Genomic DNA, 22,445 nt, shown 5'->3' on the forward strand with positions numbered 1-22,445 from the left:
AACATGAAGCTCTGATTCATTACATCATATCTGCCGGCTTTGACAGCTGGATGGTACTCGGCGTTCTGGAAACGATATTTTCAGCGTACAGTGTCTAAGAAGAGGAGACGTATACCGCTGGATAAACTCTGATTTGTATTTCTAAGAAAAGAAAAAATTATGCGGTGAAATAGACGACCATGAACCCGACCCAACTGCCGACTACCCCCAGAGCAGAATAGCTACTCATGAACATCAGCGGAAGAAACTCATAGCGGTCCCATCCGAAAATAAGCTGATGCACCAATGAGCAGTATATAATCAACGGGATAGCCACTGTCAGGTATAGCAGGGACAGGCGGTCAAAAACGAAGATCCGCGGCCGCTCGGAAACCGGGGCGACTTGGTCAAACACGAACAGGAAAAGGACCAGCCACCACACGGTATACACGGTCTTCAGCGGGAATTCGGCTGCTGTGAAAAGCAGTGGGAATAGTGAAACATGTCCTGCAACCGCGAGGGGTCGGAATGCGCTGAAGTAGCGTCGGTCCTTGAGCGCTATCAAACTGAATGGAATAATGATCAGGAGAACAGCTTTCTCATGAACGTGCCAGCCAAACAAGAATGAAGCATAACCGCATAGAGTAATAGCACCAACGAACGTGTCCCAATCCGGATGAAGCCAGAGCTTTATCAGGGGAAGCTACGCGCCGGTTAGGTTATTGATATCGAGTGTCGAGCAGGTGTAGGAAGTACTTACCAATTGGAACAAGAACGTCAGCGCAAATGTTTGTTCCTTTGTGATCTCTGGAAGAACGGCAAAGGATGTATCTCCGACAAGACCGCGCGTGACGCTCGTCAAAGCCTCATGGTTGATCGGAAGGCCTAGGCGTGGAGCGACTGTTATGGTGAGTAAATTTGCACAGATGCAGTCGAAAAATGATTGTACTCACGCGTAATTAGCACACGATCGGCAAAAGAATACATCGCCCAGATATTCGGCGCCCAGTAAGCATGGCACAGTCCTCTCGAGAATGGAAATAGCCTGTCCTTCAGTTGGAGCAGCTGGTTCCAATGAGCGAATGGACCAAAAGCTATGCCAAATACACCAATGACACTCAAGCCCAGTTTCAAGATATTGCCGAACCGGGGTCGAAAGACGGACTTCGGATCCAGACAGTAGGCTCTCAGCAGGTAAACAAAGTAGGCTAAAGAAAGATAAAGGTAGATGTGCTTCAAGCACAGCAGGACCGCGAACAAGATACCACTGTATAGTAGGGTCGATTGCTTGCGCGCCAGAACGATCGATAGGACGAGAATACCGTACAGAAAGCCGTTGTATTGGAAATGAATGTGGTCAATGATGAGCAGCCCAGGCGACAAAAAGATCGAAAGACTTGCGATATGCGCAAGGTGTTTGTTGGCTTGAGGTGCGGATTTGATGAACCTATGATACCCTCCATTAGTCGCAATCTCTTCAGTAAGAAGATTTGACTTGGTGCACACCGGTTCAGAGCATAGAGCAAGATAAGCTCCGTAAAAATGACAGTGGCTCTCTGAAAATAAACGGTCTGCCATGAATCATACTTGAGATTCTCAACGACCAACATTGAAGGATCCACATAGCGAGCCGCTTGAGATAGAAGCCATTCAAAAGCTGCAAAGAAGGGCGGATAGTCGAGGGTCCATTCTGATGTTTTCTTATTGGCAATCCTCCCCGTCAGCGCATTGTCAAATGTGTGTAGATTATGCGGAAGAGCCCAACGAACCTCGTAGTACCACTCCTTAACCGGTAACGAGTGTGTGATAGCAAGCCAGTTCCGATGCACTTCAAAGTCGGTTGATTTGCTGCATAAAATTGCAAAGAAACATCAGTCCCGACTTTCAATTGACTCCATTCTCAGCTTCCTTTCCACGGCAGGAACTCACTAGGCGGGGAAGAGTAGAATCTTGAAAGCCGTAGCGACGATTGCGCATTGCGCCAACGAAGGATAAATATCAGCCATTGGAGCTGTAGCGCATGATGCGCAGTCAAAAGAGTTGGTTCAGGGAGGGTGAGCGCCCAAAGATTCAGGAATCATCTTGCGGTCCATGGAAATGCTCATTGCGGGAGGTGATTCTGGGGAAAATCTTCACGTGACATGATGAACAACAGCGGAGCTCCAAAGGACAGTGTGTCCCTTTAAAGGTAGAGCTTCTGAAACTGATTAGACACCTGCGACAATTTATTTTGAATGGATCTAGCTTCGGACGTGGGAGTTCGTCATTCCGTCGTTCTCTCGAACCTCAAAATCCAACACTTCGTCGAATTCTCCCCAGCAGCTGTTTCTGTTGCTAGAGAAGTCCGCTTCTGTGTGATCGCCATTGTAATTGGGTGGACCACCTCGCGCATCGTCTCCGCGCTGCTGAATCGGAGAGCTCCTTCGGATCAGTGAAGACCATACCGACAAGCTGTCGTCTCATCTTTTCTGTCGCATATTATTATAGATCTCGACAGTTGAAAATTTCGATTCTGTTTTATTCGCATCAGTCGTCTTCCCTTCCTCAATTTTCTATTTTCACTCTCTGCACACCTCTGTCCCCGCATCAATATCCCTGATAAACAATTACAATGAGGAGCTTAGCTTCCTTGTCATTCCTCGTCGCTGCTGCTACAGCGCAGTCTGTGATAGAAAGCTCTAGCTTTGGCTATGGTCATACGTACGTGTCCCTCCCGCTACGCATATATCACATCTGTTCTAATGGATTTCTTAGTATATCGCCAGACAGAGATTCCATCCCTGGTTGGCAGGTTGGGGGAGAGGGCCATACACCTCAGATTGTGCGCTCTCCCATGCCCTTTCTTTGCTTTTCGTCAACTAGAAAAGCTGACCGGATCTAGCTTTCCAACAAACTCATTCTTACTCCCCCCTACCCAGGAAACACAAGAGGTTACGCCTGGTCACAGTCCCCGTAAGCACAACCTTTCTCTCAAATATTCTGCTCACTCCTTCATGTACTGGCAGCTGACCAAGCTATAGCCTGTCTCAGCCAGAATGGTCCGCTGAATTTCAGTTTCGAGCCACTGGGGTTGAGAGAGGAGGTGGCAATCTCCAGTTATGGTATGTGAAAGATGGACGAAGCAAGATTGGCTCCTCCAGCATCTACACTGCTGGCCAGTTTGACGGTTTTGCACTTGTCATTGACACACATGGAGGAAGAGTACGCGAGCCTCATCTTAATCGGTCTTCCTTGAGGCTTACTCTGATTTAGGGTGGAAGCATTCGAGGCTTCCTCAATGACGGAACGACTGATTACAAGAGCCATAGAAGCGTTGACAGCTTGGCTTTTGGGCACTGCGACTATGCTTACAGAAACCTCGGCCGGCCCTCTGTCGTGCGCCTGAAGCACACTAATGCTGTTCTTGAAGTCACCGTGGATGATAAGCTTTGCTTCTCAACGAACAAGGTACAAACTCCTCTGCCATCTATCTTGGTGTTCTAACCATGTGCAGGTCGCCCTTCCTACTGGTAACAACTTCGGCATAACGGCAGCCACTCCTGAGAACCCAGACTCCTTCGAGATCTTCAAGTTCGTCGTGCAACCTAGCGCTTCCGGAACGAACGCAGCACCTCCTGCTCAGCCGCAAGCCAACCAACAACCGATTGCCAACCAAGGACAGGCTCGTCCCGTTGACCCCCGCTCAGTCAACTCTGACCAACTCGCTGATCTCAGCAGCCGTATTCAAAGCCTCAATGACGCCACTAACAGCATTGCCCGCGACGCCAGCAGCCAGTCCTCTAAAGCGGAAAATCGCCATGTAGAGCTTCTTCAGAAGATGGCTACCAAGGAGCAGGTGGCCAATCTTGATGCCCGGTTGCAGAAGATCGAGCAGTTGCTGCAGAACATTCAACGCGACCTGGAAGGCAAAGACTACCGCGACCGCTTCAATCAGCTGCACGAGACCCTGAGGTCCTCGCACATGAGCCTGGCTGAGAATCTGCAAGGCACAATTCTCAATGGTAAGCATTCGATGCCTATCCCTTCATAGAACGCAGTTTCTCTTTAACCAACAAGCATGTGGATTGGGACATCATCAGCTGATCTGCGTTAACAGTCATTACCGCCTCAACCCCTCGCATGGGCTTCTTCATCTGTCTCGTCATCGCCGTGCAACTCCTCCTTGCCGGCTCCTACATCATCTACAAACGTCGCCGTGCGAACATGCCCAAGAAATTCCTTTGAGCGTCTCAGTTACCCGAGTTACGGAGAGTCTGATTTGTCTTTATACTAGACCTTCTGCTCTTCATGATGACATGGCGAAACAAATATGACCTATTTTCTTTGGCTAGTACCTCTTCCGGTTTCTTATCAGACTTTCGACTTAGTACTGTGCACGCGGCTACAAATCTGCAGTTTGGGTTTGATCGAGCCTTGTACGCTTAAGGATGCAATTTCGGGGTGTCTTGCATAAGAATTTCGTTTCTGCATTTGCTCAACGGCTCCGGATATTCTGTATATTAAGTTGAAGCGGATTTGCGTATTCGGCAGTAACATGGTTGTTCAATTGTGTGCATACGATCGATATGCCTGCTCAAACGGAATCGTAAAAGACTCGGTTCATCGGTTCGATCATAAGGTCAAAATCAACGCCATCCATACCGGCAGATCACTGAAAATCTAGGGAGAAATCTATTGTACATGAGACTCGGGCGCACTGACCCGTTCGACCGATCCCCAGATGAGGGGCGGGAGGTCCAGTGGCCACTTGATAAAACAAAGATCATCACGACGTTAAGTACAGTTTGCGCATGGCAAACCGGAGGCTGGCCCAGTATTGGCAGCAGGGCAATCCAGAGGTTGCCAGACGACTTCGTTGTCTTTCCCATAAACGTTCGCAAATCCCGCCAGGTGGAGGATTCGGACCGGGGGAAACGAGCACCTCAGAGCTCTGGCTGGATCCTCCGGAAAGACTGTCTGCCAATTGGTCCAGCCCCCGGAAACAACAAGAAAATTGCAGAAAGAAAAAGGAAGAAAGAGAGGAAGAAAGTGCGTGCCTCCAGATAGGGAAACACAGGGACAAGAGTAAACACGCTCAACAATGAGATGCATGGTATGCTCCAACGCCAGTTGAGGAACCCAAGGACCTTGATGCAAAATGGATATGCATATCGCAACGCCCAGAATATGTGAAAAGCCCTTTTTTCAAGTCAAGCCAAGAAAGAACAATCACTTAGCGCCTTGGTGCATGAAATTAGAAGAGGGATAAAGCCTGAGTCTAAGCAGAAGTTGCCTCGACCGGCGCATCCGAATCGGAGCCGTGCTCGATCGCAAAATTCGGAATAGGTGAACTAGCAGCCTCAGAGACCTGTGCAGTAGTAGCTTCAAGCTCAGTCTGAGCAGTCAACGCTTGAATACGTCGTTCAATCAGCTGCTGCAGGTTACGCAGAGATTCAATTTCAGTATGTGCTTCGGGGAGATCATTAGGCGCCTGTGCTCGCAGCGTGTCGATGAGGAAAGTAATCCGAGCATTGTCGTCCGCAGGCTCTGTCTGATTCTGAGTGGCGAAAGCAAGAAGATTCGTGGCAGCTTCACGATCGGCTGCTGATCGCGAGTTGTCAATCGCTTCTGCGGCATCCGGCAAGGGACGAGGTTGCTGGGCGGCATAGAATTCGACGGCTCGTGCATGAAGTTCATCGCGCTGCGCTCTAGCTTCTTCAAAGTACTTATCTGCCTGCTGCTTGTTGTACTCAAACTCGGCATTTTCCCTGTCCAGATAGTCAGTCAAGCTCAGAAGGGGATTCTAGTCAAAGAGGTAGTAGGATGACTGACCGTTTGACTTTCGCAAGGAAAGCCGCTTCTACCCCTTTTTCGGAGACGCGGTAAAGGATGCCTCCTCCTACATCTTCTTCATTTTCAATTCGTTCTGATTCCTCTTCGCTGGGGAGAATTTCGATGTCAATCATCCGTGGTCGAGCAGGTCGACGGATCTTTCGCGCGTCATAGGCTCCCTCGTCATTCCAGTGGTAATAATACATCTCGTGTTCAACATGCATCGGACAGCGCCAACGTTTATCGTATTTGTGTTCTTGTTGGGGCGGTTTGGCCATGGGAGGGTCCAAACAATCCATATGCCAATTCAAATGACAGAAGTCACATTGTAGGATAGGTTTGTCTCCATCGCTTGGGCGACCGCAGGCGTAACAGATGATGAGATTCCCATCCGAGTCCGTGATCTTGCGTAGGTTTGGATCGTCGTAAAAACCATTGCATACTCCTCGTCCGACTCCGTTAACAAGGTTGTAAGAACACTCGGTGTACCTTGTACGATCGTTTTTATCTTCAGGTCGAGATCCAGTTTTGACGCCAGCGAAGTGATTTCGGATACTGGCGGGTAGCATAAACTCTTTGTTCGCTAGTCTGTCAAGCTTATCCACCATCTTACGGATGGGCCGCGAGACAGAACATTTGGGACAGAACCAATCTCCCTCCGGAGGATTGGCGGGATCCAAGGGGGGGTCGAGGCATGAAAAGTGGAAGGAGTTCACGCAGCCATCGCAACAGAGCAACTGTCCTCGGCCACCGCATTCCCGACAGAGATCGCTGTTGTCCAATGATCCTTCCCTGCTACAACTCGGTCAGCTTCATTCAGTCCCAACGATGAAAAATGCCTAAAAGGGAGTCGTACCTAAAGGTAGGGGTCAGGCGCCGGTTATCCTCAGCACCACTGCTTTCGGCAGACTCTGATTGTTCTCTGCCGTTCAACAAGGGCGCTTCAGGCGCGGTCTGAACTTCATTAATGGATGGGGGTAGAGGCGACAAAGCACTACCAGGCTGCTCATGGGATAGAGTAGAGCGAACGCCACTTTCTTCAGGAACAATATCGGGGAGAGGCTGCTGCAGGCGCTGACGTTTGGCACGGACGGCCTCTTCGGAGAACTCCGTGTCATCTTCCAATGCTCGCTTGCGTGGATCACTCGAGGGCAACGCGGACTGGCGAGTCTGTCTCGATTTATCTTTATTGGCTGCGTTTGTGGCATTGACTTTCGCTTGCTTGCCCTTAGATCGCAATTTCGAGCGAGTTGAAGCCGCCGCCACATTGGGGGTTGGCACTGTGGTCGGAGCTGATGTTTGAGCTTCAGGTGACAGAGCAGACGACAACGAAGAAGAAGTGGTGTCGGATTGCGTTCGAGTCATGTCAGGCGGTGCAGCCGCAGGGGAGACATCCGTTGCGTCCTCCTTCCGAATTTCTCGCCAAGCAGCACGGATCAGGTCATGAAAGGCGTTGGCATTACGATCCCCGATCTCCTTCTTGCACATTCCATGAACCACAGACATGACCATCGGATCCTGAGTGGCCTTTGTCCAGAGGTTGAATAGACTTTTGACGACCTTGCTATTATTCGTATCCGCTGCCATTCGCAACGTTTCTTTCACGGCATTCCGGGTCTGCTCTAAATCCAATTTCACAGAATTGCAGACGGGAAGTGCCAGCAACGCGTCAATTTCTTCGTAGGAGCAGGGTTTAGAATCCTCGGACTGAGTTTTGTCTGCCGGCGTCGCGGGTTCTTGCGGCGTCTGCGCATCAATTCCGCCGTTCGGCAACGCCTGGAGATTTACGTTCTGTGACGACTGGAGAGCTTCGCTCTGCGACACCTTGGGAGTTTCGCTCTGCGACGCTGGTGTTGGCGGGTTCTGCGATGCTGGAGTTTCTTCATTCTGAGACATAGGGTCATCGTTCTGCGACATATCGTTTTGCAACGCGAGAAGTTCTTTAGCCAACGATGTGATTGGTTTGGAGGGTTTCGTGGGCTTCAGGCCTGCTTTGCGCAGGTCCGCAGCGGTTGGCATGGACCCGAGAGGACGCATGGTCGCTAAAATGGGATTCGCCGCGTTCGAGACTGCCGACCATGGCGTATCCGCATAACTCGGGGCAGGGCTCCTCAAAGGAGGTTCAACCCAGGCCGGTGAATCTCCAGGAAGTTTCATATTAGGGCCCAAGGTCGCAGCACTTTTCGAAATGTCCTCCGCGTTGTTGGCCAGGCTGTCTTGAGGAGGCTCGGTAGCGACTCGAGCGTTCCGGCCCGTGCGTCGACGTTTTGGCGGTCTTGCAGGTTCAGTAAATGACGAAGATCGTTTATTAGTTACAGGCGCATCTAGCGGAGTTGACTGGCGCGAATTGTTGGACGGGGGACGGGATGCTGAGCGGAGAGTCGGAGGCATTATTGTACCGCAGGGCTTGAAAGCTGCGGCGCCTGACAATCGGAAGGTTAGCTCGCAAGAACATACAGGAACCGCATACCAATGGATAATGTATGCAAACTTACTGATCGACTATGGCCCGAGACAAACAGCAAGCGTGCCCAGCGTTGCTGTTTGGGATCGTGGCCAGCCCGCACGCTGTCTGCGGGTTGATGGAAGGGAAGATTGCGGAGTTGAAAGCGACGGGAGTTTTCGAGGGCCTAAGTTCCCCAATCAGACCTCCTAAGGGGCGTTCGCCGCTACAACCACGAAATATGCCACACCAAAATCTAAGCATTTCAAAGTTAGATTCAGTAGATTCAGGTATTCAAATAGGTTTCCAATCATGAAAGCTCAGCTTCTTGATTCCGAGGGAAATTGCTTACCTGATAATGCTTCGCGTTTCACTGATATCCCTCTCCAGGGATGCTAATAGATCGCTCAGGCAGATATGTCAAGGTAAAAGATAAGATCCTTTCTCGTCTAAAAAAGCCCACTACTAGGGTCACTTGAACCGTTCGGCTAAGCCAGTATGAGCCTGTCAAGCAGATGCCTTTGGTGTGGTCAGCAGGGCATCCCAGGAGCTTTGTAGTGGAGAAGAGTGTGTGATGGAGAATGAGACAAGACACTCTTGATAGGCTTAAAGATAGACAGTCTCTCAGTACTTTCAAAGCTCACATCCTCGTGAGAAGAACGGTGATGGCAAGCAAGAGGCAATCTTGCGGGTTGATGATGGAAAAGAAAGAGATGAGAGGGATCAAAAAGGAGCGTCCTTTGGGCACAACGAGAGCTTGCTGCTTTCTCGTTTCAGAAGGACACAGAACACTATGGGTTTTACCACAGTGCTACAGTGATAGTTTGAAAGATGCAAAGTGGCTAGCAGGGTGGGAGGAAAGAGGAGCAACACAGAGGATGTGAAAGTGGCAACCACTGATGAGACTTTTGGAGAACTTACGGAAACAAACTCGATCTGTACTTGTTAATCAATGGACAGACAGCGAGGTTGAATAATCGGTGAAATATGTCCTGAAGCAGAGCTTCGTAGTTAAATCAATGAGGACGACTGTTGACTGAGAGAGAGGGCAGAGATGATTAAGAGCAACTCTATCCACCTTGGGATGTTTGCAGCTTTCTTTCTCTCGACTTCCCGAATTCAGACAGCAAGTCCAAGTTGGTGAGAAATCAAAAGGTATGTAGAAGATGGAAACGATGAAAGTAAGAAAGTGGACGAGAGATGAAAGAGACAGAGAGATGTACGAGCAAAAGGTGGAAGAAAAAGGAGAGGGCTCTCGCCTCACTGCTGGAAGCAACAGGCTCCTGAGCAATGTGTTACCTGGGGAAGTTCCCCAAGGCAGACACTTGGATTGGGAGACACGACTCTTGAGTCCTTTGATGCTTCCAGGTGAAGTAGGTGAGAGAAGAGGTCGGATGATAGAGATAGTACGGTCCGTATGTCGAACGAAGTTGTTGATGATAAGATTCGATCTTCAAGCAGTCTGACAATCCAGAGGGCATTCAGAATGAGAACAAGAAGATGAGGAAAGAAGTAGAAAATTTGGAGGAGAGGTTGTGGGAAGAAAGTGCAGAGGCCCCAAGCGATCTCGAGACAGTGAATGTCGAGAACGCGAGAGGTGGGGAGAAGCGCGAAACCGGCGTCACTCGCTGCCAAATCAAGGAAGGCAGTGAAGGCACCCTGATACCTAAGCTTCTTGTCACAGCAGAGACAATGTGAATAGTCTCTCTCGGGGTACGTGGGGAATATGGATTATGGGACAGGAGAACGGGAAGGGGATGGAGGAAGGATTCGAAGAGAGAGAAGAGCGGCCCATCCAACGACACTGGCCCACCCACTGCCAACCACCCTTTCAGCAGCAAAAGAGCTCGACAAACAGGGCGTGCAACAATTCACTCACCTAGCTACTAGAGAGACATCCCTCGCTCATGTACAAAAATTCAATTACAATATCTGGGCTACATTGGACATTTTGCCTCAGCGAGGAGACAGTTGATCTGAACGCCTTTGTCATGACTCTTGAGGCTACGAAATACTTAAAGTAGATACTTCTCTTGCAAGGGTCACATCTGAGTGCCACTGCTGAATATATATCTTCTTAGAGTGTGAAGAAGCGAGCAGATTTGCCTGAGATGAAATGGTATGTGGATGATGGTAACTGTCAGCAGAGGTGGCAACTGCCCATGGAGCAGTTTAGAGTATAGACCATGAGGCTGTAGGTGTTAGTTCATGGTCCATCTATACGCTCAGAGACCTCGTACTGTGGCCTGAAATGAGAAGCCTGAATCCCTCAGCTCCTGAAGTGGCCCATTCCAAAGGTCATCAGCTTCGTGACCTTGCACATGGGTAAAGCCAGGACAAAGGATTACTCCACACCATCGCCGAGCACCTACTCACTTTTACGAAAGTCGGAGCGCCATAAGATAGACTCCATGTGCAGGATTGCAAGGAGAGACAAGAACTGCATGTCGAGGGTCTTGCCGGAATCTCCGGAATACACCGGCTACAAGAGACGAACGACTTCGGAAAATGAGGTGCAATGACGGTTCCTTCATTTGATATATGCCCAGCTCATATACTGTTTTCTTCATTTTCATTTTCAATTGATTACGGACAGAAATTGTAAAAGAGCCTGATGGGCAACATTGATCTCACATTGCTGCTCTGTATCCATATCTGGCCGGGCCACTGGCCCAAAACACCCCGCTGGCCAGTGCATTCCCCGGGCTCCTTTTCGACTGTCACGTTGAGGCACTCTTCATGCCTCCTGCGTAGTCCTCCCTTTTGAAGCCGGCAGAAAGGGAGAACTTTGGTTGTAAGAGGATGCGATTAGGAGTTAAGAAATCGAATGTTGATTCGTCTACTCCTCATCCTTGGAGTCCTTAGTAGGCTTCTTCTTCTTCTTGTTCTTATTGCCAGTGTTTCTGGCCAAAGGACGCTCCAGAATCTTCAGGATCTCCTCATCCTCGATCTTCTTGTCCGTCTGGAACTTGGACAGATCAGGAGGGTTAGGCGCGGCCAATCTGGTAATGCCGTTCTTCGTGATGGCTACAATCCTCGTTAGCGAAAGCGGGAATATTCCGTTGAACAAGTGATGAACATACCAATGGTCGTCAACAGACGGGAAACAGGAGCGTTATCGGCATCACCAGCGGGCTCGTACTGTCTCAAGACACCGCCACGGACACACTCCACAACACCGACCTTGGCAGACTTCTCGTCCTCCAGCTGTCGCAAACTGAAGGGGAATGTGCCAAACTTCTTGACGATCTCGGACAGAGTCTGTCTGGAGCTGGGTCTCTTAAGGATGTAGGTGGTAGTGGTACGGCGATGCAAGGTAGCGCGGTGAGGAAGGGTCTTGACCTTTCCGGAACCAAGGGAGAGACCAACTTCAACACCCCAGACTTCACCAACGTCGGGGACACCCTCACCCTTCACGCCAGAGCCGGGGGCAAGGATAATCTTCTTCCCACCTTCGATCTCGTTGCGCTCAAACAACCAGCTGGTGGTGTTCTCAACCACATTACAGTCATAAGCCTTGGCTACCTTTTCAATGAGGGCGGAGATCTGGCTCTGAGTAGGGGGCTTCTCGGCAGCGGCCTTTTTCTTCTCCTCCTCGGTACCGCTAGCCAGAAGACCTGGGGGCACCATGAGTCTCAGCAGAAGCTCGTTTGCGTAGTGGGTAGCGTGGATGAGGTCAGCCTCGCGACCAGTCACAACATCCTTGGGCGACTCCTTGTCGGCAACGACGACCATGTCGCAAACAATGGTACCAAATCCATCGATCTGAGCGCCGAGTTGGATCTTGACGATCTCGCCGGCCTTAAGGGTGGTCTCAGCCTCTTGAGCGTCCGACACCAGGGGGGTGTACGGCGTCACATAGGAGCTTGGGGACACAGTTGTCGGGTGGCCGATACCTTTTGTTGTCAAGCACAATATGTCAACACCGTACGCAGGTCTCGATGCGGGAAATCTGGCGATAATGGTGGTGACATACCCTTGGTGATCTTCTTGCCCTTGTAGACCTTGGTGAGCTCTTCCTCGAGGAGCTCATCGCCCTTCTGGCAGATTTCAACGATCTTGCTGCCCTCCAAGCACAATGCTGTAAACCGGTATTAGGCATCGAGCAATCTTCTGACACAATAACTTCGTCAGACACACCTGTAACGGCCTCAAGAACCTTGTGGGAAATCTGCGCGGCAGTCTTGTACTTGGTCAATGTGTCGGGGTTGTTGAGGGTGTAGTCTAGAATTGACCAGAAGCAATGCAACAGTCAGCTATTGCGGGTGAAAAAATACACGTAAATCCAGTAGGTCTTTAGGGACTCGGTATGGTGGTCACTATCGATTGCTAGAGCCATATAGCTGCTAGTTCGACCTACTCGACTCCATCCACTTTGCGCGACGATGAGGGTGGTGGTGCATCCACACAATCCTCGGAGCTCTGCAAAATGGGCGCAAAAGGAGGGGTCAAAATATCAGCGGTTAACACTTACCAACCTCTGGAGCCTGGTTCTCAGCCATTGTGAAGTATATGTTATGTCCTCGCACTGATGCGAAGGCTAGCGACAATCAAAGAAGTTCTTAAATAAAACACTCGTCTCAGTACACTATGGGAGTTGCAAGAAGAGGAGGAGAGGAATTGGGCTACTTTTGAGCTGGTAACTTTCAATTGAGTCGTGTGCACTGCGCATCGGTCATTACAGGCTGGCGGGGCTATTTCTGGATTTTCCCTTTCGTTGGTTACGTCGTTGAAGTAGGGCTTGTGGGCGGTGGACGATGCAGATTTGGCCTACTTGGGTTTAGTGTCGTCAAAATGGGGTAATTCTGTATGCACAGTACGGTAAACTATTCTTGTCACCTGAGGAAGCTGACAAGAGCTTGAGTAGCTTAGGTCCTTGCAATTCCAGAGACACTGATACCTACCTTAGCTATGGTAAGTAGGTGGCTCGATGAAGGCCATTACAAAGGAAATGCGATCATATACTGTGTGATTATTACCATGTTTTCGATCATTAACCTTGGAGTAACTGGCAATTGATGTGCATAGCATGATTGCACTTCTGATATATATACGTCATAGCTCATCAGGGTCAGCGCCAATATACGATCTTGCTTTTAATTTTTACAAGATCATCTTCCTATCTAGAGGCCTTCCCATGGTTTCACCATACAGCCAGCTCCTCTTGATGGACACCGTGGAGCTTTAGTCACAGACAATCCCGTACTCACAATAGTACTACTTTTGATAGGGAGCATTACATACCATACACCAGTAGAGTTTATCTGCTGATCTCGTCAGCGGGAAGAAGTAGAACAAGGCTTTCGATGGACTAATTAACCGGGTTGAAGTCGAGATGATCGTGTACAAGACGATAGTAAGCAAGACATAAGACGCATGATTTTGAAGGCATCGTGATGCGCGTCTAAATGCACAAACAATGCCTTGCGTGGAGGCATCCAAATGAGGAGCAATACAATTCCTTGGCCAATCATAGCCTCCTGTGTCAAGATTCTCCTCATCAGCTTCCATCCCACCCTCATCCAGTTTCGGATAATTCCTCTAACTGCATCTAGGGATCATCAGGGTGCAATTGTACAAGTCTACCGACACTGATTTGAGCCTTCCATCATGAAGACAACTACCGAACTTCCACTGCGTATACTAACACACAATATCCGCTATGCAACCAATTCCCCATTCAAGGGTGAGCTGCCCTGGGATGATCGCAAGCAGCCTCTCTTAAATGAACTGCTCTTCAATACGCGCAATCAGGATGCATTTATCTGCCTACAAGAAGTGCTCCATAATCAACTGGTCGATGTTCTATCCGGACTGAACCAACATTCTTCTACTGTTTCCAAAGGCGCCTCTGAGACACAACAATGGGAATACAACGGAGTCGGTCGAGACGACGGTCACAAAGCAGGAGAATACTCGCCCATATTCTATCAACCGTCTGTTTGGCAGCTTCGTCATTGGGAAAGTGTCTGGTTGTCGGAAACGCCGAACAAACCATCCAAGGGCTGGGATGCGGCGTCTATACGGATTCTGGTAAGACGCTAGGCGTGTGACGAAAGCCTCTTCATTAAGCTGACGCCATACTAGACCATCGGTGTCTTCACGCACAACATAACTCGCCATACCGTCCTTGCGATGAATACTCATTTAGACGACCAGGGATCTCGGTCACGCTTCGAGGCTGCCAAAATCATTCTTCAGAAGATCGATGAGTACCGAAGCGGCGAATTTGGGACCTCCATCGCAGGGGTACTCCTTGCAGGTGATTTTAACAGTCAAGAGACGCAAGAGGCCTATAGCGTCTTGACAGGGTCGGAATCCTCCTTGGTCGACACAGCAAAGGCTGTGGAACCTAGCCAGCACTACGGCGATTATTATACGTGGACAGGGTTCGGATATGAGGGAGAGGATCCCACGCGCATTGATTATATCCTGATGGGACCTGGGAAGAACAAACTTGGGTCCTGGAAGGTCAACGGATACGCCGTGTTAGCGAACCGATTCGATTCTGGCGTGTATCTATCAGATCACAGGGCCGTTGTCGCCGACGTCACCTTGTACGACTGAGCTGGATCCGCTTGCCTTGCGCTTTTCAAGGGCTGGAAATGGAAGTCACCGAGAAGTTCTGAGATCTGCAGGCACTGGACATGGTCCAATGGTGATATCGTTCCGCGATTAAGCTTTGCTCATGCCATGGACATAAGCTTTTGTGTATTTAGCCAGAACATGTAATGTCCATGGTCTGCATGGGCATCCATGGACGGGTAGATCGCGTTCAAGATCCTGGATTGATGCTTGTGATTCTCACAGTAACTTTGGTGGAAGCGAATTGATACTGAGAATGAGATACCCATAGAAGACACTAAGCGTATCATGTTGAGCATAGTCTTATGGTGGCTAACCTTTAATGGTATGGTATAATCACATGATCGCTGCAAATAGCCTAGTATGTGGGGCAGTATTATTACCATACATGACCGCAAGTATGTAAGGCAGTTTTTCAAGATCCATACTGTAACATTTGTAACTAACTTCGTGATATCCCAAGAGAAAAGGACTAGAATGATGCGTGATAGCTTCAGGATGTTCCCAAATAGGTTCTACAAAAGTTTCTCTCGTAGAGCAGTCTCTACCATTGCTGCTTGCTGGTGCCCGGAAGCTCCTCCCCCTACCCTCTCTGGCCCTCCATGACGGGAACGGACAACCTGTAACGCCCTTTCTGCCCGCCCAGTTTTCTGCAGGCTTTTTCCTCTGGCCTCTCGTGTCTGTTCTTTCTTCTCCTCTTTTCCTCCCCCTATTTCCCCGTCATAGCGCGAAACAGAGGACTCAGAGAACAGCCGGCGAGAAGAAAGAACCCCACGCAAGGAGAAACGAATCAGTCGACCGACTTTCCGGGCCAGTGTAAGCAGAACAAACAAACCAGATTGCTGAGATTCATCGATACTTGCCCGTTCCTCGGTGCGCCATCAGCTGATTAGCCGCCTTCTTCCGAGCGCTGATTATTCTCACTTTCTTGCGGCAAAGCGCAAGACCCAGAACCGGCACGCAGACCCATCCATTGCCTCGTCCTGCCCTGGAACCCTCTGTCCGGCGTGTTTACGCCTGGTGGTAGCTTCGTGTCATTATTTTACTTTTGTTCTAATAATCCTCTAATTTACCTCTTTGGAGTTCCTTGGTATGTTTTTCCCTAACCCCAGTATTTGCGCGCTGGCTTCCCTCCTCCGCTTTCGCGACCATTTTTCGACCGTCTAGTCATCACCCATTGATTACGTGGGTGACGGCTCTGATTGTGGCGATTCTTGGCTTTCTCGGGACATGTGGCTGTTTCTGTTCAATGGGGCGCATCGCGTCTCCGTTCAATGCACCGTCGCGTCTTGAATAGCCTCACGCTCGTGTATTCTGCCTGAAATGCCCATATTGACTCGCCCTTTTCTATTGCAGGTTCCCTCTAAGGATGCTGTTGTAGGCCACGTTGGTTCTTGGGTTGCCGCCATCGTCTTTCGGTGTCTGATTGGAATGTTACCTCGTCTTGCGATTGATACCCGTGTTTCCTGCTTTTGTACGAAGAACTGCAGCTATTAGACGAAATCTCCGGCCATGCCTCTCCCCGATCATTCGCAGCCTGGACAATTTCTTGGCGACTTCCAGGCTGATGGAGTCCATAATGACCTGAGCGCGCCAGGCCCCAGCGCGGGGAGCGAAGGAAACAGTGCGACCGGCTCCTCAACAGGACAAGGAGCAAATGGGGTAGATGCCATCGCCGAAGGGAAACAGAATGCGAAAGCTGTACTTGCAGCTTCGGGTGTCTCTCTACCCTCAGCGGAAGCTAGTCATAGCGCCTTGAACGGCAAGACGTCGCCCAATTCTCAGTTGAGCAACGCCAACGGTTCAGCAACAAGTAGAAAGCGATCTCGCGACGGTTCTGTTATTCGCACTTCTTCTACAGAAGACTTACCCGTCCGTGTACGTGAAACTCCGGCGGATAAAATACTTCTCGAACAGTATGTCGAACGAGAATTCCGCCATTCAGCATTGACAGCATGGCACAATCCCAGTCAGGAGTTGCTTCAACAAAAGCGCGCAGAGCGAGACTACTATCTGGCCTTACGCCGCGATACCCATGGGAATCCGGCCGCCCTATACGGCGTTGGGTATGAAGGATTTGGAAATGCCAGGACTGATCTGCGCAATCAGCATCCGCAATTATTATACCCCTCTCATCGGCGGCGACCGGGAAATAGAAAGACCAGGGAGTTGCGAGTTGCGCGGAAGGACATGAAAATACAGAGTGAGCAAGTGGAGGATCTGGTCCCTATTCGCTTAGACATCGACTGGGAGAAAATCAAGATTCGAGATACCTTTACGTGGAACCTCCACGACCGAGTCGTTTCTCCCGATCTGTTCGCCGAGAAATTGGTGGAAGATCTGGGCCTTCCGCTCGACACATGCACTCCTCTCGTACGGATGATCTCTCGGAGCATCCAAGAGCAACTCGCGGATTATTATCCCCAAATATATATGGAAGAGGATGCGCTCGATCCCAATCTACCCTACAGCGCTTATAAGAACGATGAAATGCGCATTCTTATCAAGCTGAACATTACCATCGGACAACATACCCTCATTGATCAGTTTGAATGGGACATCAATGATCCCTTTAACTGCCCCGAGGAATTTGCTGCCCGTATGACCAATGACCTCTCTCTCTCCGGCGAATTCACGACTGCAATCGCGCATTCGATACGTGAGCAGTCGCAACTCTTTACCAAATCACTTTACATCCTCTCCCATCCGTTTGATGGGCGTCCAATTGACGATCCTGACCTCAAGGCTGCATTCTTACCCTCCCCATTAACATCTTCTTTCCGACCCTTCCAAGCTGCCAAGGAATTCACGCCATATCTATACGAGCTGAATGAAGCGGAGCTCGAGCGCACTGAAGTGTCCATATCCAGAGACCAACGTCGGCAGAAACGCTCCGTCAACCGCCGCGGTGGCCCGGCTCTGCCAGATTTGAAAGATCGTCAACGCACCATTCGTACAATGCTTGTATCCTCCGTCATACCCAATACTGCAGCGTCAATTGAAGAGAGCAATGTGTTCAAGCGGTCCGGATTGAGTCGGCACAGACGCGCCGCAGTTGGCCAGCGGGACGGTGGTGAGGAGTCCGACGAATCGGATAGCGACGAGTCATCGATGACGGGCTCTCCTGCTATCGGTCCTCATCTGGCCCAAGGAACAGCCCGCACAAGAGGCATGAGAGGAGCCGCAAGCGCAGCTCATGCCGCTCTTCGGGCGAGTCTGGCTCATTCTGCCACCCCTGAACCTCATCACGAGCCTCGGGTCTCCGCCAGAAGACGAGATTACCGGGAAGAGAGCATAGAAGAGCAAGAGAAGCTCATTGTGAAATTAAAGATCTCGAGAGAGAAATTTCGCCAATTCCTCGCCAACAGGCCACAATCTTTACCTAACGCTTCGGTTTCTACCTCTACGCCAGCCGCCCAACCAGTATCTCAGACCGGCACACCTCAATTACGGACACCAACGCCGAGTAGCATGGCCCCGCCATCGCATCCTAAACCCCAAGTTCAAGTACCGAATACTGCTGGACATCTTCCTCAGCGGCCTGTACAACAGCTTGGGGCTGTTGATGCTACACATCCCCCTCAACCAGGCGTTCCCGGGGTAGGTACCTCCTTTCTTCTTACCCTTTTGTACTCCGTTTCTTTTCTGGCTCTGTCCAGATCTCCACGTCTACAGTTGATTGCGTTGCTGACATCAGTATTGCTAGCCTCCTCCTCCAGCCTGGCTATCGGCAGGTCTTGCCCGTTTGAACCGGTCACATCCAAACGACTCGTTTGAAGGTGTGATGCGCTACACGGCAGTCGACACGGAGACGATGTTACCAGTCGCAAACGCAAATAGCCAGCCGGGCCACCGATTGAAGTACCAGTATCTTCCTCGGATTCGCTGTCACGATTGTCCGGGTAAGTTGTATACTCCCGGTCCGGGAATGACGGTCGACAACTTTGAGGTTCATTTGAGAAATCGACAACATAAGGAGCGCGTAGAGGAGAGGCTCGCAAAGGCAGCTGCTAACGGCGGCTCCTCATAACGAGTACATGACCAAGTGGTGATTTTACCTTTCGCATCAATGTATACTTTGTCCTTTCTTGTGCAGTCTTCGGGACCCTTTGTTGTTTGGTGTACATGTCTTTGAGCGAATGATAAAGGGTAATCAACATCTATACTCTTTGATTGCATGACTCTATATTTAACGGGCTGTATGCTTGGTGTATCTGTTGACTATCTTTCTGTGTGGGTTTTGGGAAAGTCACGAATCCGGAGACCTAGGGAATCTCACAGCTATAGCATCCTGGTTTCATGATATTCAGAAGTCCAGCATGCGTACCACGACATGCACGTAATTTGCAACAATGGCCAAATCCCTTGATGTGACTTGTATGTTCATTGCCAATAGTGTGTGGATGTCAGATTCGACCCTTGGGTCCTGGATCGTATGTATGGGCATTGACAAACATGAATTTCCTTCCTCCTTCTGCTGCGTCGAATACGGTGTGGCCACATATATTTGATGGATGGACTTACCACAACGCACATGACGTCCAGTCACACCTCACCGGTGTATATACATATCGAGACTAGGGGAGTCATGGCCTGAGGAATCACACACAGGAACCCTGCCATTTATACCCACAGACGCCATCCTTGCTTATATCCATAAAGGCTGGCACTTAATACTATACCAATATATACAGCCAGCATATAGTTGACGTATAAAGCAAGGGCCAGCATCACGAGAAATAGGAGCCGTGTCTGCAATTGTTTCTAGGCGCCGGATCGAGACTAGAGAAGTGCCTTGGTATATAAATATCTTAAGCGAAACTTTAATCCCGTCCTGGCATCTATGGCTCAGTGGTAGAGCGTTCCACTCGTAATGGAAAGGTCCATGGTTCAATCCCGTGTAGATGCAGTGATTGTCTTTTTTCCTGGCCCATCCTATATTTTCTTTTGCAGGAAGATATTTTCCCAGTTTCTTTTCCCTAGTAAATATGACAAATATTATGCTGCCATACAGCCTAGCAAGTGAGCCTCTTTATTAAGAGGAAGGAGTTTACTAAGCACATATCTTAACTACTTTAATACCAGAATCTTAAGAATATAGTAGATATGCAGGCAGTGAGAAGAGATATGAGGATTATTAAGAAGGTCTGATTATGGAGATGGCTGGTCGCAAGCCAAACTGTCCATGATTGTTGTGTAATGGTTTTGCTATTAGCACGGCTGTCATCTGTGAAGTGATAACATACTATTATTATGTGTATGTATCAAATCGAGCTACATACAAGTGTATATGTTAGATATATCATTTTTCTCCGCGAAGGATTTGTCGGCATGACCGTCCTTTCCAACCTTCAGCCCCATGCGAAATCGAAATGGATAGCTCAAGTCCTACTTGGACCTATTTTCTGCTAACACACGTTGGTATTGCTGGGACAATACCTGGAAAAGGTAATGATATTTGAGCGGCTTAATTACAAGCGATCGTGCCCATCAACCCTGCTAAGTCTCCCCATAGCCAACGACAGTCAACGTTTCCTTACCGCTGTCTGCAATACTCGCCTCCCTCCTCAATCAATGTGCGAAGATATCGGGGCATCCATTGGGCAAACCCTCCGACCTTTTCATATGAGCAACGCCCTGGAGTTGGACATACTCCTGCGTCACATCCTTGCTCGAATTCTCTCCAGTGACGTGGAAATAGTTGATTCCAAACCCGTTGTCATCGAAGAACCTGGCCGTACCCGCAACAACGTAGATGGTGAACGACTTGTCGGAAGCATAAATGTTTTTGGTCTCATGACGATGACCAACAAGGATATGATGCACATTATACTGCTTGATCAGACTGAGGTACCTGCCACGCACGCGGTTGGGAAAGGTCCAGTATGCGTCAGCCTCGTCCTCAGTGAATTCAAACGGGAGATGATGATGCGCGACAATGATCTCTTCCTTTGCATGATGGGCGGCTTCGAGCTGATTCTCAAACCAAGCCCACTCTGCAGCGGTGTAGCTCTCAAACTCGGTGAGATTGCTAATCAAGGTGACTGAGTCTAGGAGCACGAAGCGATATCCCTGGTGGCTGAAGGAGCTGTGGTCGCTGACATTGTAGTCCCGGGTGAATTGCTCGAGGGTCGCAACATTGCTGATATCGTGATTCCCGGGGAGAAGATGGACGGGCTTCTTGAATTGGAGGAGTGTGTTCTGGAAAGCCTGGACCTGGTAGTCGTGTCTGCAAGTCGCTTTAGCCTAGATTCTGGGAGGACCACCTCACTGTTATGCGTCTGGAAGGGTAGAAAACTGACCTGTCATGGGTCAAATCACCCACGGCAATGCAAAAGTCGAAATCCTCCGTGTTGACTTGCTGGGCAGCCAAACCCATACGGTAAGTATCATTTTGCCATCCATCAAGTCCAAACCCAATCTCGAGATCGCCGAGTTGGCAGAAACGGAAGGGCTTGTTGAAACCAGCAGAAACTTTTCATATGTCAGCTTTGTACAATGGGAGGAACTGAATTGTATAGATGATGTCGATACACACCAGAAGGTGCACAAAGCACAAGACCGCCGAGGCGACAAATGATCTTTGCATTTTGAGTCAGCAATTGGGCGTGTCTTATCCAGTCTATCCCTGATAAAAGAAAGGATTACCGAAGAAAGACGACCGTTACGACTCTACTTATACATTGGGAGAGGTAGTGCAGTCCTGCGAATAAAGATACTCGCCTACAGTGCGTGATCTTATTTCCTGGAAATCTCCCAACAATTCCCAGGAACATCTTCTTAACTCTACTTACAGGTATACAATGGCGTACCAACAGGTTGGCTCTGGCGGTGCACGTGGAGAGGACGGACCGGCACTTAACATCAGGATGTGGATCTTGTGGGATTTTGGAGTACGTAGAACTTGGAAGTTCCTTGATAGGGCGTGCTGAGCTCTAGTTTGGCGAATAGACCACAGCTTGTTCTGAAAACCCTGACTTGTCATTTATGCTCTCCATTTCGGCATTCAGGTTTTAGCAAGCTTTACGCCAGACATTCGGTATAATGCCGAAAGACTATTGATTCGCCGGCAGTTAGAACCAAACTAGGGAGGCCATATCATCTGAGTTCCAAATTACATGGACAACCATATCAGGCACAGCAATCACACCTGCATTTAGACACCCTTCTGAAGGATAGTGCGCGTTCAGGACGAATTCTCTAATAGAGTGACTAAAACCTAGTAGCCACCTTACCTGCAACTGAATTGGACAGGCAAGCTGCGGCCTGGAGTCAATGGGTTAAGATGAGGATGTTCGTCTTTTGCACAGGCCCTCCAAAGCAATGTGGAGTGACAGTTGAGACATAAGTTAATCGCGTATACGTGTTTCTCATTTAATGCGTCTTGCCCACAGTGACAACCCATGGTTCCAACATTAAACGCAGAAAAGGAGCTATGGGATAGCACTTCTAAAGGAACTATACATTCAGTCACCACCACGCGGCGGCAACAAAACCTACACCGGCTTCAGGCATAACTCATTGATTATGATGGTCAGGCTAGATTTAGGGTCACTCACTGTACTTGAACCACCTTGGCGAGCTTGATGAAGAAAGAGATGAACTAATGCAGAATGAAAGGCTCCAG

At 49.5% G+C, this 22,445-nt stretch overlaps 7 protein-coding genes and 1 non-coding gene across 8 annotated transcripts; 4 read left to right on the top strand and 4 right to left on the bottom strand.

Annotated features, from left to right (window-relative positions):
• Positions 1–157: 157 nt before the first annotated feature.
• Positions 158–1,985, bottom strand: NFIA_092090 (dolichyl-P-Glc:Glc1Man(9)GlcNAc(2)-PP-dolichol alpha-1,3-glucosyltransferase ALG8; the record flags this gene model as incomplete). The annotated part of the gene is made up of 6 exons (XM_001261145.1): positions 158–682; positions 740–879; positions 933–1,426; positions 1,486–1,679; positions 1,749–1,827; positions 1,909–1,985. The coding sequence occupies 6 exons, from the start codon at positions 1,983–1,985 to the stop codon at positions 158–160; spliced, it is 1,509 nt and encodes a 502-aa protein (XP_001261146.1).
• A 605-nt stretch (positions 1,986–2,590) lies between these two features.
• On the top strand, positions 2,591–4,203 carry NFIA_092100 (putative lectin family integral membrane protein; the record flags this gene model as incomplete). Its single annotated transcript, XM_001261146.1, has 7 exons — positions 2,591–2,679; positions 2,734–2,800; positions 2,861–2,931; positions 3,000–3,180; positions 3,232–3,426; positions 3,473–3,980; positions 4,076–4,203. 7 exons carry the CDS (start codon positions 2,591–2,593, stop codon positions 4,201–4,203), a joined length of 1,239 nt encoding a protein of 412 aa, XP_001261147.1.
• Positions 4,204–5,236: 1,033 nt separating this feature from the next.
• Positions 5,237–8,181, bottom strand: NFIA_092110 (putative PHD finger domain protein; the record flags this gene model as incomplete). The annotated part of the gene is made up of 3 exons (XM_001261147.1): positions 5,237–5,726; positions 5,791–6,585; positions 6,647–8,181. The coding sequence occupies 3 exons, from the start codon at positions 8,179–8,181 to the stop codon at positions 5,237–5,239; spliced, it is 2,820 nt and encodes a 939-aa protein (XP_001261148.1).
• A 2,891-nt stretch (positions 8,182–11,072) lies between these two features.
• NFIA_092120 (curved DNA-binding protein (42 kDa protein)) lies at positions 11,073–12,735 on the bottom strand (the record flags this gene model as incomplete). The annotated part of the gene is made up of 5 exons (XM_001261148.1): positions 11,073–11,260; positions 11,317–12,129; positions 12,210–12,314; positions 12,374–12,457; positions 12,708–12,735. The coding sequence occupies 5 exons, from the start codon at positions 12,733–12,735 to the stop codon at positions 11,073–11,075; spliced, it is 1,218 nt and encodes a 405-aa protein (XP_001261149.1).
• Positions 12,736–13,843: 1,108 nt separating this feature from the next.
• On the top strand, positions 13,844–14,800 carry NFIA_092130 (endonuclease/exonuclease/phosphatase family protein; the record flags this gene model as incomplete). The annotated part of the gene is made up of 2 exons (XM_001261149.1): positions 13,844–14,266; positions 14,321–14,800. The coding sequence occupies 2 exons, from the start codon at positions 13,844–13,846 to the stop codon at positions 14,798–14,800; spliced, it is 903 nt and encodes a 300-aa protein (XP_001261150.1).
• A 1,530-nt stretch (positions 14,801–16,330) lies between these two features.
• NFIA_092140 (SWI/SNF chromatin-remodeling complex subunit SNF5) lies at positions 16,331–18,848 on the top strand (the record flags this gene model as incomplete). The annotated part of the gene is made up of 2 exons (XM_001261150.1): positions 16,331–18,418; positions 18,525–18,848. The coding sequence occupies 2 exons, from the start codon at positions 16,331–16,333 to the stop codon at positions 18,846–18,848; spliced, it is 2,412 nt and encodes an 803-aa protein (XP_001261151.1).
• An 807-nt stretch (positions 18,849–19,655) lies between these two features.
• On the top strand, positions 19,656–19,727 carry NFIA_092150. Its single transcript has one exon. It is a non-coding gene; the product is annotated as a tRNA-Thr (tRNA).
• A 662-nt stretch (positions 19,728–20,389) lies between these two features.
• Positions 20,390–21,197, bottom strand: NFIA_092160 (metallophosphoesterase family protein; the record flags this gene model as incomplete). The annotated part of the gene is made up of 2 exons (XM_001261151.1): positions 20,390–21,047; positions 21,121–21,197. The coding sequence occupies 2 exons, from the start codon at positions 21,195–21,197 to the stop codon at positions 20,390–20,392; spliced, it is 735 nt and encodes a 244-aa protein (XP_001261152.1).
• Between the last annotated feature and the right edge of the window lie 1,248 nt (positions 21,198–22,445).

This window comes from Aspergillus fischeri, genomic scaffold (assembly GCF_000149645.3).
Source record: "Aspergillus fischeri NRRL 181 1099437636264 genomic scaffold, whole genome shotgun sequence".
NCBI classification, from domain to species: Eukaryota; Fungi; Ascomycota; class Eurotiomycetes; order Eurotiales; family Aspergillaceae; genus Aspergillus; species Aspergillus fischeri.